Source organism: Pelobates fuscus, chromosome 3 (genome assembly GCF_036172605.1).
Source record: "Pelobates fuscus isolate aPelFus1 chromosome 3, aPelFus1.pri, whole genome shotgun sequence".
In the NCBI taxonomy this organism is placed as follows: Eukaryota; Metazoa; Chordata; class Amphibia; order Anura; family Pelobatidae; genus Pelobates; species Pelobates fuscus.
In genome coordinates, this window is record NC_086319.1 from 261,926,420 (window position 1) to 261,943,494 (window position 17,075).

General features: G+C 42.5%; 1 protein-coding gene across 1 annotated transcript in view; it reads left to right on the plus strand.

Annotated features, from left to right (window-relative positions):
- The window catches only part of KAT6A (lysine acetyltransferase 6A), a 76,105-nt gene continuing 59,030 nt past the window's right edge, over positions 1 to 17,075 (plus strand). The window contains exons 1-2 of the mRNA XM_063448443.1: positions 1 to 78; positions 3,478 to 4,302. Of these exons, the coding sequence (XP_063304513.1) occupies positions 3,709 to 4,302 (594 nt within the window). The 5' untranslated portion in view covers positions 1 to 78; positions 3,478 to 3,708. The remainder of the gene's footprint in view (positions 79 to 3,477; positions 4,303 to 17,075) is intronic.

Sequence of the window (17,075 nt, forward strand, 5' to 3'; positions counted from 1 at the left end):
GTTTCACTTTTCAAGATGGCCGCCGCATCAGCCCGGGGTGTCTCCGCGCTCCGTAGCTGCTGCCTCCTGGGACACCCGGTAAGAGACCGCCTTTATCCTCCCGTTTCCCGCCGTGCGAGCTCTCTCCGCTCCCTCCCGGTGGGGTCGCGGGTGCCTGTTTCCTCTCCAGGCTCCTCCCGGGGCCGCAGCCCGACCTCCTGCCAGGCCCTGGCCTGAGGCCTACACCGCCTGAGCGCGCCGGGGACTCGCGTACTCCTCCCAGCCGGATAGCGCTCGCAGGCTGCTGCCGCCCCCCCGGGGAAATCCACCGGCCCAGTTATCACCTGCTCCCCTGTATAGTGGTGTGGAGTATGTCCATGGACAGATACTGAGATACTGGGCACTCTGCTGCCTGTAATGTCCTGTGATCACACTGTGTGTGTGTGTGTATCCAGGCACAGTGAGTGTGCAGGCACAATGTTTACATAGATCACACTGTGTGTGTGTATGTATGTGTGTGTGTGTGTATGGGCACACTGTTTACATAGATCACACTGTGTGTGTGTGTGTGTGTGTATCCAGGCACAGTGAGTGTGCAGGCACAATGTTTACATAGATCACACTATGTGTGTGTGTGTATCCAGACACAGTGAGTGTATGGGCACACTGTTTACATAGATCACACTGTGTGTGTGTGTGTGTGTATCCAGGGACAGTGAGTGTACAGGCACAATGTTTACATAGATCACACTGTGTTTGTGTGTATCCAGGCACAGTGTTTACATAGATCACACTGTGTGTGTGTGTGTATCCAAGCACAGTGAGTGTACGGGCACACTGTTTACATAGATCACACTGTGTGTGTGTGTGTGTATCCAGGCACAGTGAGTGTACGGGCACACTGTTTACATAGATCACACTGTGTGTGTGTGTATCCAGGCACAGTGAGTGTACGGGCACACTGTTTACATAGATCACACTGTGTGTGTGTTTGTATCCAGGCAAAGTGAGTGTACGGGCACACTGTTTACATAGATCACACTGTGTGTGTGTGTGTGTATCCAGGGACAGTGAGTGTACGGGCACACTGTTTACGTAGATCACACTGTGTGTGTGTGTATCCAGGCACAGTGAGTGTACAGGCACACTGTTTACATAGATCACACTGTGTGTGTATCCAGGGACAGTGAGTGTACATAGAAACATAGAAACATAGAATGTGACGGCAGATAAGAACCATTCGGCCCATCTAGTCTGCCCAGTTTTCTAAATACTTTCATTAGTCCCTGGCCTTATCTTATAGTTAGGATAGCCTTATGCCTATCCCACGCATGCTTAAACTCCTTTACTGTGTTAACCTCTACCACTTCAGCTGGAAGGTTATTCCATGCATCCACTACCCTCTCAGTAAAGTAATACTTCCTGATATTATTTTTAAACCTTTGTCCCTCTAATTTAAGACTATGTCCTCTTGTTGTGGTAGTTTTTCTTCTTTTGTGTGTGTGTTTGTATCCAGGCAAAGTGAGTGTACGGGCACAATGTTTACATAGATCACACTCTGTGTGTGTGTATCCAAGGACAGTGAGTGTACGGTCACAATGTTTACATAGATCACACTGTGTGTGTGTTTGTATCCAGGGACAGTGATTGTACAGGCACAATGTTTACATAGATCACACTGTGTGTGTGTGTGTTGTGGTTATGGTTGTGTGGCTGCACTGATTGCCAGTGATAGTGAACGTGCTGCACTCTGTGTGTGTGAGAGACTGACTGATACACACCTGGAACCTGTTGGGTTCTTTTTGTATTACATTGACTTAACAACCACCACCACCAGATCTGAGACACCAGCTATTCTTTCAATGCATCTCTGGTAGCTGTCACCACTGTTGTTTATGGGCCCACCTGTGCCATCTGTGTGTTCATGTGCCCATCTGTGTTTTCCATATGCATAGACATCTTATCCCAGTCTCTGTGCCAGAGATGCATCTGCCTGCTAATATCTCCTGGTACACTGCTAGTGTGTGTTACCAATTACCCGCTTGTTGATCATGTTTTCTCAGTTTGTATCAAAGCCTCTCTCTACCTGTACCTATATATTGTTGCTTTTGATGATTAGGTGAAATAAATGATTGACAATGTGAAATTTATAGGAAGTCAGCTTCTCTGTAGATGTGCTATTTTAGCAACACCGATATATTATTATTATTATTATTATTATTATTATTATTATTATTATTATTTTTGTAAGCATAGCTTGAGGTTTTTCAATATTTGTATAATGTTGGAATTACCTGTGTATTTACACGTTCGTGAGCAATTTAATCTGGCTGCCCTACTGTGATGTTGGTTATCTCTGTGTAGTACTAACCTGTTACTGTACACTCCACATGTCTAAACTTCAGCATTTGATAGTGTAGGTCTTACATGAAGTACACTAGTGTATATTATTAGTGACTGTAGGGTTTTAATTCATTTGTGTCAAAAGGAGTTTGATGATAACTGAACCTGATGAATTCACTATTGCTTCTTTCAAACACCACCAGTACCACTATCAGTTCTTGCCTATATTAAACCCCTGCACCACTTCTCACACGCTATTACACTACTTAACTTTAAGCTGTGAAGCCAAATTGAAAGATTTAAGGAAAGTGTATATATAAACCGTAATAGTTTTGTTGATGTGTCAAAGTGAAATTAGTTGTTGATTGTCAGTAAACCTGGTTAGTGCTGCCTCTCTGCAATGTTTGATTACCAACAGGCAACACTATCAATGTTTACAAATCCGATGAGTTTTGTTGTAGTTTTATTTGTGCTTTGCCACTTACCTGCTATTTCACATTTCTGGATGTGCCCTTAAGGCTGGACAAAAAGATTTGGGATACACAAAGTAATATATGAACCTTCTTAGGAGGCAAAAAACTCAGGGGTTATAGCCTAAAATTAAGAGTATATGCCCTCCTCCCCCCCCCCCCCCCCCTCTTGATAACTGAGGGCTGGACATATGAATATAGTATTTTAATCTGTTTTGCTAATGGGGTCTGTTTGCTAAGAACAGAATTCTAGTGACTTGAAAAACAAACTACAACATTTAGGCCAAAATATCTGATATGAAAAAATACTTAAGTTGGGCTGTTTAAGCCTCAGCTATGTAATTTGGTGTTAAGTGAATAAACCCATGTATTTGTTTACACTGTTTTTTTGTTTTGTTTTTTTCCCTTAAGGCTCATAGTTAATGTTATCACGTGACTTCCAGTCTATGCAGAACTATATAAGTGGTGTAACAAAAAATATTTAATTTCCATCTACCGTAGCCATAGTCTTAAGTTAAAATAATCAAATTTCGATCAGTTTTCAGTTGTGCAGAATAATGAGTAGTCCACATTTTAGTGATCACTAGTAATGCTTTTTTTTTGGTTCTGATTTCCTTGTACTAGAAGTTTTGTCTTTGCTATCTTTTTCCCAAGTATGACCTTTTTTTCTTTATCTTCCCTTCAGGTTTGAACCTTTCTCCCTTGGCACCATTGTACAACTGTATCCAGCAGATACAAGCGAATATCAGCTGCATACCATCTTCTTTTCTTGTCTGTGTACCAGTGCCCTTGGACTTTGGTGAGGCTGGTGTGACTGTGGGCTAGCATATGCTATGTTGAGCACGCTTCTGGTCAGTGCCAGCCTCCTTTCCTCCTTCCAGGACCAGGGCTAAACCTCTATGGATATACAGTCATCATGGTGAAGTTGGCAAATCCTCTGTACACGCAATGGATTCTGGAGGCAATCAGAAAGGTGAAGAAGCAGAAACAGCGTCCATCAGAGGAGCGGCTTTGCAATGCCGTGTCCACCTCCCATGGTCTAGACCGCCACACAGTCTTGGAGCAGCTGGAGCTGAGTGTCAAGGATGGGACCGTCCTTAAGGTCACTAATAAGGGTCAAAACTCTTACAAAGATCCTGATAATCCAGGCCGTTTAGCCCTACCCAAAACTACTAGGAATCCAGGGCGGCCAGAGGGCATAGACTGGCACAGACTCTTAAGGCGGGCACTGGAAGGATTATCCGAACCAGGGGGTTCCTCCCTGAAGAGTATTGAGCGTTTCTTGCGGAATCAGCGGGATGTAGTTGCAGTGTATGGTGGCAACACAGGGGCAGCATCAGCATTCCATCAGCAGCTGCGCCTTGCTGTTAAAAGGGCATTGGGCCATGGTAGAATTATGAAGGAAGGTTCACTCTATAAGTTGAATGCGAAGGTGACAGAAGGCAGGCATGGGTATGAGTCTCTGGCCTCATTGCCACCTGTGTGTCTGCTGCCCCATGAAAAGGACAAGGTAAGAAGACACACTTTTAACTTTGCAGATTTATACCATTTTATTAAGTAAGCTTAGTCACCTGGTACAAGATGTATACAGTAAGCACAACTGATTTTTTTTTTTTTTAACCTAGACCTTTACCACTGTTCATATTGTATATCCGTTTCATGTCCTTGCTATGTGAACTGTTGAACCATGTGGTGACTGTTTTTACTAATAATCGAGTTGAAGGGCACCTGTCGTGCCCCAAACAACTTCTGCTCATTGGACCGAGCATAAGATTGTATCTATAGATTGTGCTAGCAGTTTTGCTCCTGGCTGTCAGTCAATGTCTCAGCATGTCAAGGCATCGACTGACCAGGGAGAACAGAAAAGACCTCCACAGGATGTTCCTCTTCTCTCCTCCCACAATTCTCCAGCCTGCACTTCTAGCGCTGGCTAGGGAGCTTGGGAAAGGAGTCATCTGACGTCACTCCATTCCGACACTGACAATGAAGCCGACGTTGCTGAAGAGATTTGCCTTACTCGGGGATGCAGGTTTTAACCCTTTATATGTAAACATAGCAGTTTCAGAGAAACTGCTATGTTTACATTGCAGGGTTACTCCAGCTTCTAGTGGCTGTCTTTCTGACCGCTGCTATAGGCGCTTCTGCCACAGTGGATGTGAAAATCACATTCATCGTGCAGAACTGTTTGAATGCGCTCGCGGCTCTTGCTGCACATGTGCATTCCGCTCCACTCGGGAGCCAATGTCTGAGTGGGAGGAGAGGTCACCAGCGACGAGGGAGCCTGGCGCTGGATTAAAGTAACTCAAGGGGTTTTAACCCCTTCAGCGCCAGGGGGGGAGGGGGGGGCGCGCTATGGGTTTTATAGTGTCAGGAAAACAAGTTTGTTTACCTGACACTATAGTGATCATTTAATGGTGTATTTTGTGTTTTTAGTTGATTTACTTTGTAGATGTTTTATAATAGTTTAATAGTTTGGAACCTTGGCGCACTCAAAGTACCATAACAAACAGTTGATTATTATGGTGCCAGTATTGAAACTGTTTAAGTTATAGCCAGTGAGTTTGTGCAGCAGGACTTACTTTGCAGGAGACAGTGGAGCTATTGGTTGCGCCTTCAAGAGCTTCTGGCTCCAGATGAGGCAGTGATGGGTGCCTTACATACCCCAGGTGAATTTTTAAAAGAACACTCCAAGCACGAAAACCACGACCATGCACTTTAGTGGCTATAGTGCCAGAAATTGCCTGGAACCTCTAGAGTAAATAGTCACAATGTTTTAGAATGCTATGACTTCTTACCTGAAGTTCTCCAGACACTGCTTCATGCAATTCTGCATCCTTACTAAGCGCTATAAGCACGGTTGTGCGAGACTTAGCTCATTGGCCACCTTTTGAATGTGCCATGAACCCTCAAGGTTTAAGGTGACAAGCAGCCTTTAGACCTAGTTAGTAGTTTAGGACTTGATGATTTGGGTCCTGCTTCTAAATAAGCCCATTGCATGTGTGTAGCTCTATGCCATCATAACTCATTCAGATATGCAGTGACAATTTGCACACACGTTCATATATACCATGGCATTTAACAGTACACTTGTCCTGTACACATTTGCAGTCACCTTTCCATTCACATGTACACTGGCGCACAGTGATTTAAAAAACAAAAACAAAAAAAAACCTCTTGGTCAAAAACAAAATAATGCTTTAGCCCAGGGGTCCTTGAACTGTTTAAACAGGGGGCCAGTTCACAGTCCCTCAGACACTGTTGGGGGCCGGACTATGAAAATTATGAACGAATTCCTATGCACACTGCACACACGCGCATAAGGACATAAATGCATACATACATGCATGCATACATACATACATACATACATACATACATACATACATACATATGGACATACACACACACACACGCACACATACAGATACGTACACATATTGACAGATACATATACATACACACATACATAGCTCATTTTGCTTACTTTTTTTTGCAGGAGGGTGGCTGTGGCTCACGGGAGTCAGCGTGGCTCCCGCGGCCTGGCGCGGAGGGAACTGGGAGGAAGTGACCACCGGCCGTTTAGGTGACTAGGGCTTTATAGCGTTAGGTGTCACCGTTTAGGTAACTAGGGCCCTGTCTCGCGGCGAATAAATGGTTAATTAAGCATTTCTTTGCTTACCTTAATCAAGCGCCGGGCTCCCTCGGCACTGGTGACCTCTCCGCCTCCATGGACGTCAGCTCCCGAGTGGAGCCGAATGCACATGCGCGGCCAGAGGCGCGCGCATTCAAACCCGCCCATAGGGATCTTTTTTGACGCTGGACTCTGTGTTACTCTGTGTAAATCGCGGAAGCAGCCTCTAGTGGCTGTCAGGAAGACAGCCACTAGAGGCTGGATTAACCCTGCAGTGTAAACATAGCAGTTTCTCTGAAACTGTAATGTTTTCAGCTGCAAGGTGAAAACTAGGGGGACCTGGCACACAGACCACTTCATTGAGCTGAAGTGGTCTGGGTGCCTATAGTGGTGCTTGAAGTCCCAATGACTGCTTTTACATTTTTATTTTATGATCCGCTTGTTCGAGCAGGATGCTTAACCCCTTAAGGACCAAACTTCTGGAATAAAAGGGAATCGTGACATGTCACACATGTCATGTGTCCTTAAGGGGTGAAAGGAACACAATAGTGTCAGGAATATAAGCATTTATTCCTTGAGACTATAGTGCTGGTATGCCGGCCGCCCTCTGTCTGGAGATGAAAGGTAGTGTTACTCACCTTTTCTCACACGCCGCTCCTTTCTTGCAGGGCTGGCTCTGCTTCTGTGGCTGGGATCATCAATCTTGATGATCTCCGCCAATCCAATGCTTTCCCATAGCAAAGCATTAGGATGCTATTGTGCATGCCCATGCTGCGCCTATCAGCATTTTCTCCTTGAATCAGTTTTAGGGGAAAAGTTCAGCATTAACATGCAAATTGTGGAGACTCTAAACGCAAGGCCTGCACGTTGTGCAGCACTGGACAATGAAGCACCCCTAGTGGCTGTCTGAGTTATTGCCACTAGAGGTGTTACTCTGCAGCAATGTAAACACTCTCTCTTTTCTCTGAAAAGGCAGCGTTTACAGTGTCCGGCCTGTAGGAACATGCTTTAAACATTAGAACCACTATTTTGAGCTTTAGTGGTTCTGGTGACTATAGTATCCTTTTTAATAAACCCTGTTTTTTGTTTACAAGAATGCCAGCAATTCTTTTCTTTTTTTTTGGTTATATCCCTACATTAGAATCGTGCTGTGGAATTTTTTTGCACTATGTAAATGTCAATAAGAAAAGCTTATCGATGTACCTTTTCTTATTCTAAAATGCACACATGTGAATTAGAAAACTCATTAAAGGGAACCTCCAGGCACCATAACAACTGAAATGAAAATGTTATGGTAGAAGGAAGTCCCTGTTGTCAGCTGACACAAAGCGCCTACCAGTGATGCCCGTTTCAGTGTTTACTGATTAAAGCTTCGGATTGGAATTGAAGTGAAGGGACAGAACTGGCGGGCACCAGAATGAAGAATTTTTAGTTAACCTGTTAATTAACAGTTTAAAGGGACACTATAACCACCAGAACAACTACAGCTTATTGAATTTGTTCTGGTGAGTAGAATCCTTACCTTCAGACTTTTTGCTGTAAACAGTGTCTTTTCAGAGAAAATGCAGTGTTTACATTATAGCCTAGTGATAACTTCACTGGCCACTCCTCAGATAGCTGTTCGAGATCCTTCCTGGGTCATGGCTGCCTAAAATGCATCCAAACATTCAGTGTCTCCTCCCTCTGCAGACACTGAACTTTCCTCATAGAGATTCATTGATTCAATTCATCTCTATGAGGAGATGCTGATTGGCCAGGGCTCTGTTTGAATCATGCTCTCTCTGCCCCTGATCTGCCTCCTTGTCAGACTCGGCCAATCCTATGGGGAAGCACTGTGATTGGATCAGACTACCTCTTCTGATGATGTCAGCAGACTGTTTGTTTTTCTGAGTCTAACAGCATGCAGAGTTACAGCTTCAGGCTTGCATACAGTAAGATTTTTACTATATTTATGGAGGCATGACGGGCCCAGGGGGGCTAGATGGTGGTTTTAACACTATAGGGCCAGGAATACATGTTTGTGTTCCTCACCCTATAGTGATCCTTTAACCACTTGAGGTAAACTGGCACAAACAGCAGACATCATGGACAGAGGAGAGCAAAATGGCTGCTCCCAAATATTGAGATCCAGCACAAGAAAAGAAAATCTAGATAAAGGCAAGTGGAGGGAGTATAATCATTGAGATATAAGGAAAGTACCAAAAGGAGAAAACAAAAATACATAGCTTCTTCATACACACTGGCAGGATAATGACATTTAAGAATATGGAATTACTCTTAAAGGGACACTATAGTCACACAGACCACTTGAGCTCAATGAAGTGGTCTGGGTGCCAGGTCCCTCAGGTTTTAACCCTTCAGATGCAAACATAGCTGTTTCAGAGAAACGGCTATGTTTACATTTGGGGTTAAGCCAGCCTCTAGTGGGTGTCTTCCGGACAGCCACTAGAGGCGCATCTGCGACACTGAAGGCATATTATGCCTCCATCATGCAGAGCGTCCATAGGAAAGCATTGAGAAATGCTTTCCTATGGACACTTTGAATGCGCGTGCGGCATTTGCCGAACATGCGCTTTCAACTCCACTGACGTCGGACGGGGAGGAGAGGTCACCAGCGCCAAGGGAGCCCAGCGCTGGAATAAGGTAAGCTGCTGAAGGGGTTTTAATCCCTTCAGCGCCACGGGTGTGGGACCCTGAGGGTAGAGGCACCCTCAGGGCACTATAGTGTCAGGAAAACCGCTTTGTTTTCCTGACACTATAGTGATCCTTTAACATTATTTTTTTTTTCTACTGAAAATGTATGTGTCTGAACACTGTTATAATGAAAGTAAACAAATCGTGCATTAGTTTACTTCCATTATAATAGAGTAATTCTCTCTGAAAAGTATTTTAATTGCTGCTGTTGTGTAATACCTGTTGCAGGTTTTAACAAGGGTTGAACGCTAGAAGTTGTACTACAATAATTTCATACTTTAGAAGTGTCCCAGACTTGAGGAATTGGTTCTCAGGTGTCAAATGTAAATTACAATAGGAAAGAAAGACACCAAACACTGTCCAGGATGTAAAGAGTATCTTTCCTGGTACTGTGTACCCTTTGCCATGGTAACTGTTACCAGGGCAGCCCGAAGATTAACATTATTTACAGCTGCTGAAAGTAGACACTACTGCAATGTGGACAAAAAAAAAATTAAACAGGATGTGTCTGAGGATTGTTCAAGGTGGACAATCATTAATGTGTGAAACACTGTTAAGTGTCCTAAGATATGTCTCCGGCAAAGAGCAGCAACCACCAGAATCCTATTTGTTGTTATAATGGATGACATGGCCTGCGTTCAATAGTACTGGAAATCTAGGACTTTAGGTTATTGTTACACTTGTATTGAATTACAGTGCATTGTACATGTCATTATTTAGTGATCATGGTAAAAGGGACAAATTGTAAAAATATAATTATAAACTGTGATGCATGTCATATCACTAGCCTTTTAGATATGCATTATATTGATTTTGGTATAAATCAGCAAGGTGTATGTGTGTGTGTGTGTGTGTGTGTGTGTGTGTGTGTATATATATATATATATATATATATATATATATATATATATATATACAAACAAAACAAATATAGCTTGGCACTCACCATATCTCAAAAATAAAGTTGTAGATGCCTTGGTGCTATCCCACGTGTAAAGGATATATATGTAGAAATAAGGGAAGCACTCTCCGGTCTTCATAAAAAGTCCTTCAGTATTTTATTTCCAAATTTTTCAAATTACGATCGACGTTTCGACCCCTCAGGGTCTTCCTCAAGATCCTCAAGACTTTTTATGAAGACCGGAGAGTGCTTCCCTTATTGGCAACTTGGGGGCTGGCAGAGAGCTGTAACTTACCTTTACAGCAGCTCTTGTCAGCCTCCCCCTTCCCCCCCCACTGCACAACCCATCCACTGGACCACCAGGGAATGAGAGCCCCCCTCCCTGGCCAGCTAACAAGCAGGGAGGGGGGACGAAAAAAAATCAAAATAAATAATAATAAAATTAACCCCTTGAGGACGCAGGACGGTTCAGGACCGTCATCGGCATTTTTGCGTTGCCGACCGACGACGGTCCTGAACCGTCCTAAATTTAAAATGTACTTACCCGATCGCCGTCGTTCCCCCGGCGGCGATCGGCGGTGCTCCCGGTGTGGGGAGACTGCCTGCAGCCCAGACAGTCTCCCAATGGCGGTTTAGGACCCCTGGGGCCATGTGATCGCCCAACAGGGCGACCACATGGTCACAATAGGTGTCCTAGACTCTGCCTGCAGGGGGACTGTCTGTGCTGACAGGCAGTCTCCCTGCAACTGTAAAATCATAAAAAAATGTAAAGTTATAGTTAATAAAAAAAAAAAAATATTATGATATATGTGTATATATATGATATATAGACATATATTATACCTATATAATATATGTCTATATATCATATATATATAATGTCATGCTAAGTGTATTTTTATATTAATATGTACATATATTAATATAAAAATACACTTATAATTAATTTGCACACGTATATATATAATATATATAATAACTATATATATTGTGTATATATATATTATTATAAAATACGAATAATAAATAATTTAAATTAAATTAAAAAAATTAAAAATAATAATAAAAAATTGAAAATAAATTATATATCTATACGAAATTTTATTCTAACTGTATTTTGATATTAATATATATATATTTATATCAAAATACACTTAGAATGAAATTGTATATATATCTATGTATATTTAAATAAATAAAAAGAATGCGAACTATTCATATGTCGATATACAAAATTACATAAATAATTATATAAATATACACGTAGACTTCAAATATATAAATATGCATATATATTTAAATTCTACGTGCGTATTTATGTAATATTTTTACATAATTAAGTTATTTTATTGATTGCAATTTAAGGGACCTGCCTGCCAACCCAGGCCGAAAGACCAGAGAATTTAATTTGCTATCACTGTATTTTACCCTGTAACGTTCTACGACACCCTAAAACATGTACATGGGGGGTACTGTTTTACTCGGGAGACTTCGCTGAACACAAATATTAGTGATTCAAAACAGTAAAACATATCACAGCGATGATATTGTCAGTGAAAGTGACTTTTTTTGCATTTTTCACACACAAACAGCACTTTTACTGATGATATAATTGTTGTGATACATTTTCCAGTTTTGAAACACTAATATTTGTGTTCAGCAAAGTCTCCTGAGTAGAACAGGACCCCCCATGTACAGGTTTTATAGCGTTTTTGAAAGTTACAGGGTCAAATATATAGGTCAAATATTTTTACATTGAAAATGGCCAGGTTGGTTACGTTGCCTTTGAGAGCATATGGTAGCCCAGGAATGAGAATTACCCCCATGATGGCATACCATTTGCAAAAGAAGACAACCCAAGGTATTGCAAATGGGGTAAGTCCAGTCGTTTTTAGTAACCACTTAGTCACAAACACTGGCCAAAATTAGCGTTCAATTTAGTTTTTTACTTTTTTCACACACAAACAAATATGAACGCTAACTTTGGCCAGTGTTTGCGACTAAGTGGCTACTAAAAAAGTCTGGACATACCCCATATTGAATACCCTGGGTTGTCTACTTTTAAAAAAATATGTACATGTGGGGTGTTATTTAGCAATTTATGACAGATAACAGTGTTACAATGTCACTATTGATACATTTTAAAAATGTATGTTTTGAAACCGCAATATCCTACTTGTACTTATAGCCCTATAACATGCAAAAAAAAAGCAAAAAGCATGTAAACACTGGGTATTTTTGAACTCAGGACAACATTTTGAATCTATTTAGCAGTTTTTTTCATTCGCTTTTGTAGATGAGTAAAAGATTTTTCACATAAAATTCAAAAAACGTGTATTTTTTTCAATTTTTCATCATATTTTTTCATTTTTTTTAAATTAAATTAGATGAGATTATATAAATAATGGTATGTAAAGAAAGCCCCTTTTGTCCTGAAAAAAACAATATATAATTTGTATGGGAACAGTAAATGAGAGAGCGGAAAATTACAGCTAAACACAAACACCACAAAAGTGTCAAAAAGATGCCTGGTCGCAAATGTACAACATCGCAAAAAAAGTCCAGTCCTTAAGGGGTTAAAATAAAATATTAATAATAAATAAAATAATATTAAAATAATAAAAATGCCCACCCCCCACCAAGGCTCTGCATCGCACACACACACACACACACACACACACACACACACACACTGCACTCATATACACACACTGTAAATAAATATTCAATTAATATAATTGTTTTGGAATATAATTTTATTTAGAAATTTACCAGTAGCTGCCGCATTTCCCACTCTAGTCTTATACTCGAGTCAATAAGTTTTCCCAGTTTTTAGGGGGGTAAAATTAGGGGTCTCGACTTATATTCGGGTCGACTTATACTCAAGTATATACGGTGTGTGTGTGTATGTGTATGTATATGTGTATTAATGTAATTTTTTTTTTTTTTTTTGGGTGCAGTGCATAAGCCTAACATTGATCAATAATAGGTAGAGAGGTGGAAAAATATAGGTTGTACATCAGTGATAAATGTGACTCTATTTATATATTTGTAGCTGAAGTCTCGGCATATATGTCCATGTTAGTTTAAGGTGAAGATGCAGTGATTGCATAGAAGTGTTTAATCCCATTGACATAATGTCTAGTGATTTTAGATTGATTGGATGTAACTGGTCGCAAGTGAAGCTACTTGAGCTAGTGGTAGTACTCTATGCTTTGAATGTCGTTACCCCTGACCGAGAGGGTATCAGAGGGGGAGGTTCTTTTTTTTTTTTTAATTCTTTATTTTTGCAGTGCTTATAATGGGTACAGGCTTGCATATGGTACCCCAACGGCAATCCATACGTTGATTACTAGACATTAGTTACAGTGGGTAGTAAATAGACAATGCACTTTTTTTAATATTACATGAAAGATAACATTCGATTTATAACAGTAGCTTGAGATTTACGTAGTGTCCTCGCTTTAAGGTCTAAACGTGAACCTGGTTCTGCTTGACTATGCATAACTACGCGGGAGACATGCTAAATGAGAGGCATACATTTTATACACAGTAACTGTTGGTCTAAGATGTCATGACATGCAGTAAAAATTACATTAAGTTTACCATTACACGTAGTCGACAGTCTAAGATGTCTCAGTGGTTTATCTGTAAATATAAGTATGTTAAGCTAAGTATACCAGCTATCACAGTGCGCTTAAACGTTATGCCCATATTTAAATGCTTAGTAAAAATGCTTAGGTCGTATTGCTTAGCGGCAGGCTCAGAGAGCCATGGCCTCCACCCTGCGGTTTACACTAGCGAGAGATGTGTGTCTGGACTGGTGTCCCCCATATGGGCTTGCCGTGTGTGCGGTGAGTGTGTGCGGATGTTTGTGGTCTGCTAGGTAGGTAGGTGGCTTTGCTCCATTCATTTGTATGCGTGTATCAGTTGCATGCTATGTGTACGAAACCTGTCGGTTATTGGTGAGTCGCTCAGCTAATTCACATATATACCCAACATTCTGAATCAAATGCTTTAACGTGTGTCCAGGGGCAGTTCTACTGTTTCAGGGTACAAGTATCACAGTTCGCTATGAGGGTGGCCCTGTGCATGGCTGGAGCAAAAGCAAGATTGTCATTTGTGGATATTTAGTCCTATTTACTGTGGCTGTCTGCGCCAGTGTGCAGCAAAGACTCAGTCCCTCTTATGCTCTGTGTCGGAATCCAGCTCAGGGGGTGATGTGAGGGCTGGGGGCAGCGTCTAAGCAGTTTCCCCCCCAGAGCCTGGGCTGTTTAGTAGGCCTGCACCTCTTGGCGTTGTAGCTGAGTCCTCAGGCAGGAGGTCGCAGTTTTCTTTCTCAGTCCCTGCGTTTTGTCGCCGCCAGCGGTGTTGAGTCTTCAACGTTAGTGGCCGGTGCTTCGGGATTGCGTCCCCGGTGGCCTTCAGCCCGGAAGGGCCTTGTAAGTGGGAATGAGGAGATGGTGTGAGAGGGGCGCCCGGGGGGGTCCCGGTTGTTCTCTGTCCCCTGTTCAATCAATGGGATAATATAAGTAATGCTGATGATGTCAGGAGCCTGTTCCAGTGGCTGTTATCTGCCCCTGCTCTGCTGTGTCGCCTCTGATCCTCACTACCTAGTGCACAAGGCAGTCAGTCGGCCGCCATCTTAGGGTGCCGTATCCAGGCCGCGATTCTCCGCAGGATGGGTAAATGTGAGGAAGTGTAGCAGTGGTTTGCCATGGGGACCGGGATGACCCCCACCGGTCCAAGGGGGGGGGACGGGGCAGCGGAGCGCCGACCGGAGAACTGGGAGAGCGGCCGTCTCACCCCAGCTCAAGCCTTCCTAGGCCGCAGACCTCAATCAGGTTACTTTGAATCCAGATCGGAGCTTGAGGGGTATCCCCGTGTTCAGCGTCAGCTAGTGAGTACTGTGGGTCCAAATTTATGGCTGTAGCTGTGATCGGATCGCCGTTAGCACCGATATTCCGGTTCTGATGCAGGAGCTCAGACGCCATGCGTCTGATCCGGTCGGCGGTCAGGCCCCGCCCCCGGGCGAAAAGGTTCTAAACGTTTGGTAGAACTATCTGTTCCTGGATATGGCTACACTAATCTAGTGTGAGTAACTCCAAACTGGGACAATCTTATATTGTGCTATGTTGTAAATAATGTCATGAAATATTAGGAAAAGAAAATATTAACGAAACTGAGCTTAAAGTGCTGACATGATCTGGATTTTGTCATGGACCGTTAGACATCCGAGGATAACGTGTTGGGGCACTTTGGGCAGAACCTTAGTGGAGCTGGGTAGTCGATATATCCCATCAATAGCCAGTTTCTTTACTATTGTGTGAGGCAGAATGGTGGCCAATAAACACCTGATGTAGTGTTCCATTGAGATTTCCGCAGGGATGCACCTTATTTTTATATTGGTGAGACAACCTTCTTCTATAGCTGTTATCTGTGCTGACATGGCTCTCTGGTGGTACCAGACCCCCTGAACCGAATCTTGAAGCGCGGAAATGTGGGTCTGTAGATCAGCAATGTCCCTCTCAAGAGCCTGCACTCGGTTCATAATGGCTTTCAAATCCGTTTTGATGGGTGCATATTCCGCTGCCAGTATTTTATGGATATCTGACAGCAAAATCTTCAGACCGTGCCTGGAGGATGATGTTGATGGCTTCAGGCAACAGTGGTTGTGGTGCTCGAGTGCCCAGTGGGTTCGTTGGCCTCAGATGGGTATGATTGTAGTGGCACGCGGGACTTCCACGGGAGTGGTATTCAGCTGCATGGGCCTCTGTAGCATGGTCCTGATGTTCCTGCTGTCTCCTGCTGTATGTGGTTTCTGTGCGCGACCGCCCATAACTGGCATGTGGGCTGTAGGAACAGGTGTTGTAGGGGAAGATTGTTCTCTCACTCCCTTTGCCGCAGTTCCACCAAAGAGTTCCTCCAGGCCCGGGAGTGTCAACGTGGTGCGCACCCCTGTTTTTCCCCTCCACTTAGGCTGGTTGGGTGCAAGAAAGAATGACATCTATTGCCTTAGAAAGTGCTGTAGAGTTCAGCTGGCAACTTTAGAAGGCTGGATGGGCTATCCATATCTAGATATTCAGTGAGCTTTAGGTGTGTGTGTGTGTGTGTGTATAATATATATATTTTTTTCCCCAGAGAATCTAACAAGAATGGCGTCTGTTCAGGTTGATAGTCAAGCTCTGCCACCCATCAGCAAGGCTTTTGTGTTTTATGGCTACCAGCCAGGCTTTAGGTAACTTGCAGGGTCCATGGCACAGTCACCAAAAGTAAATTTCTACCTGCCAGGGCTAAATTTTCACTTGCCAGTGGCTAGTAGTGAGTAGAAATTGTGAGTCTGGTACAAGCATATAATTCTAAGATTTTACTATTAACATGACGTTAAGTCATGATTTTATTAATGACATGGAGGCGAGTATAATGCATTCTTTATTTTCCATCAGCAGCAAAGAGAAAATATGTAAACGTGAATGAAATATGAATAAAAGAATACATTTAACAACTCTGCCTAGAAACAGGGCAACCAATCAGGATACAGGAACAGTCTATAAAAGGTCTTGAACTAGCCATCCACTTCCTCTTCTTTGCCTGTACGACCAAAGACCAGAAAGCAAACTGAAAACTTCAAACAGGAACCACTGTCACATAGGAAAACCATCCAGTTCGAAAATCAAGCTGTGAAGAAACAAAACATATGGTGAAATCCAAACTCCGGACCCATCCTAATATAAGCTTAATCTGAAGGCTACAGGAATATAGCAAAGTTCTAACGATACACAAGCATCATACAACGATATCTGCATAAAACATAACAAAAGACACTTACTTATACTTACCTTGCAGATAATTAAACATAACCAAGTAGTGTCGGACAACCCACCGGGAGGGCGGGTGGGAATAATACTCGCCTCCGTGTCATTAATAAAATTATGACTTTACATCATGTTAATGGTAAAATCTAGGAAATTTATTAATGACACAGATGCTCCTATTATGCTAGTTCAAAACTGAGCAACCACTTGAGAAGAAAATATGGTCAATCGGGCGGAAATAA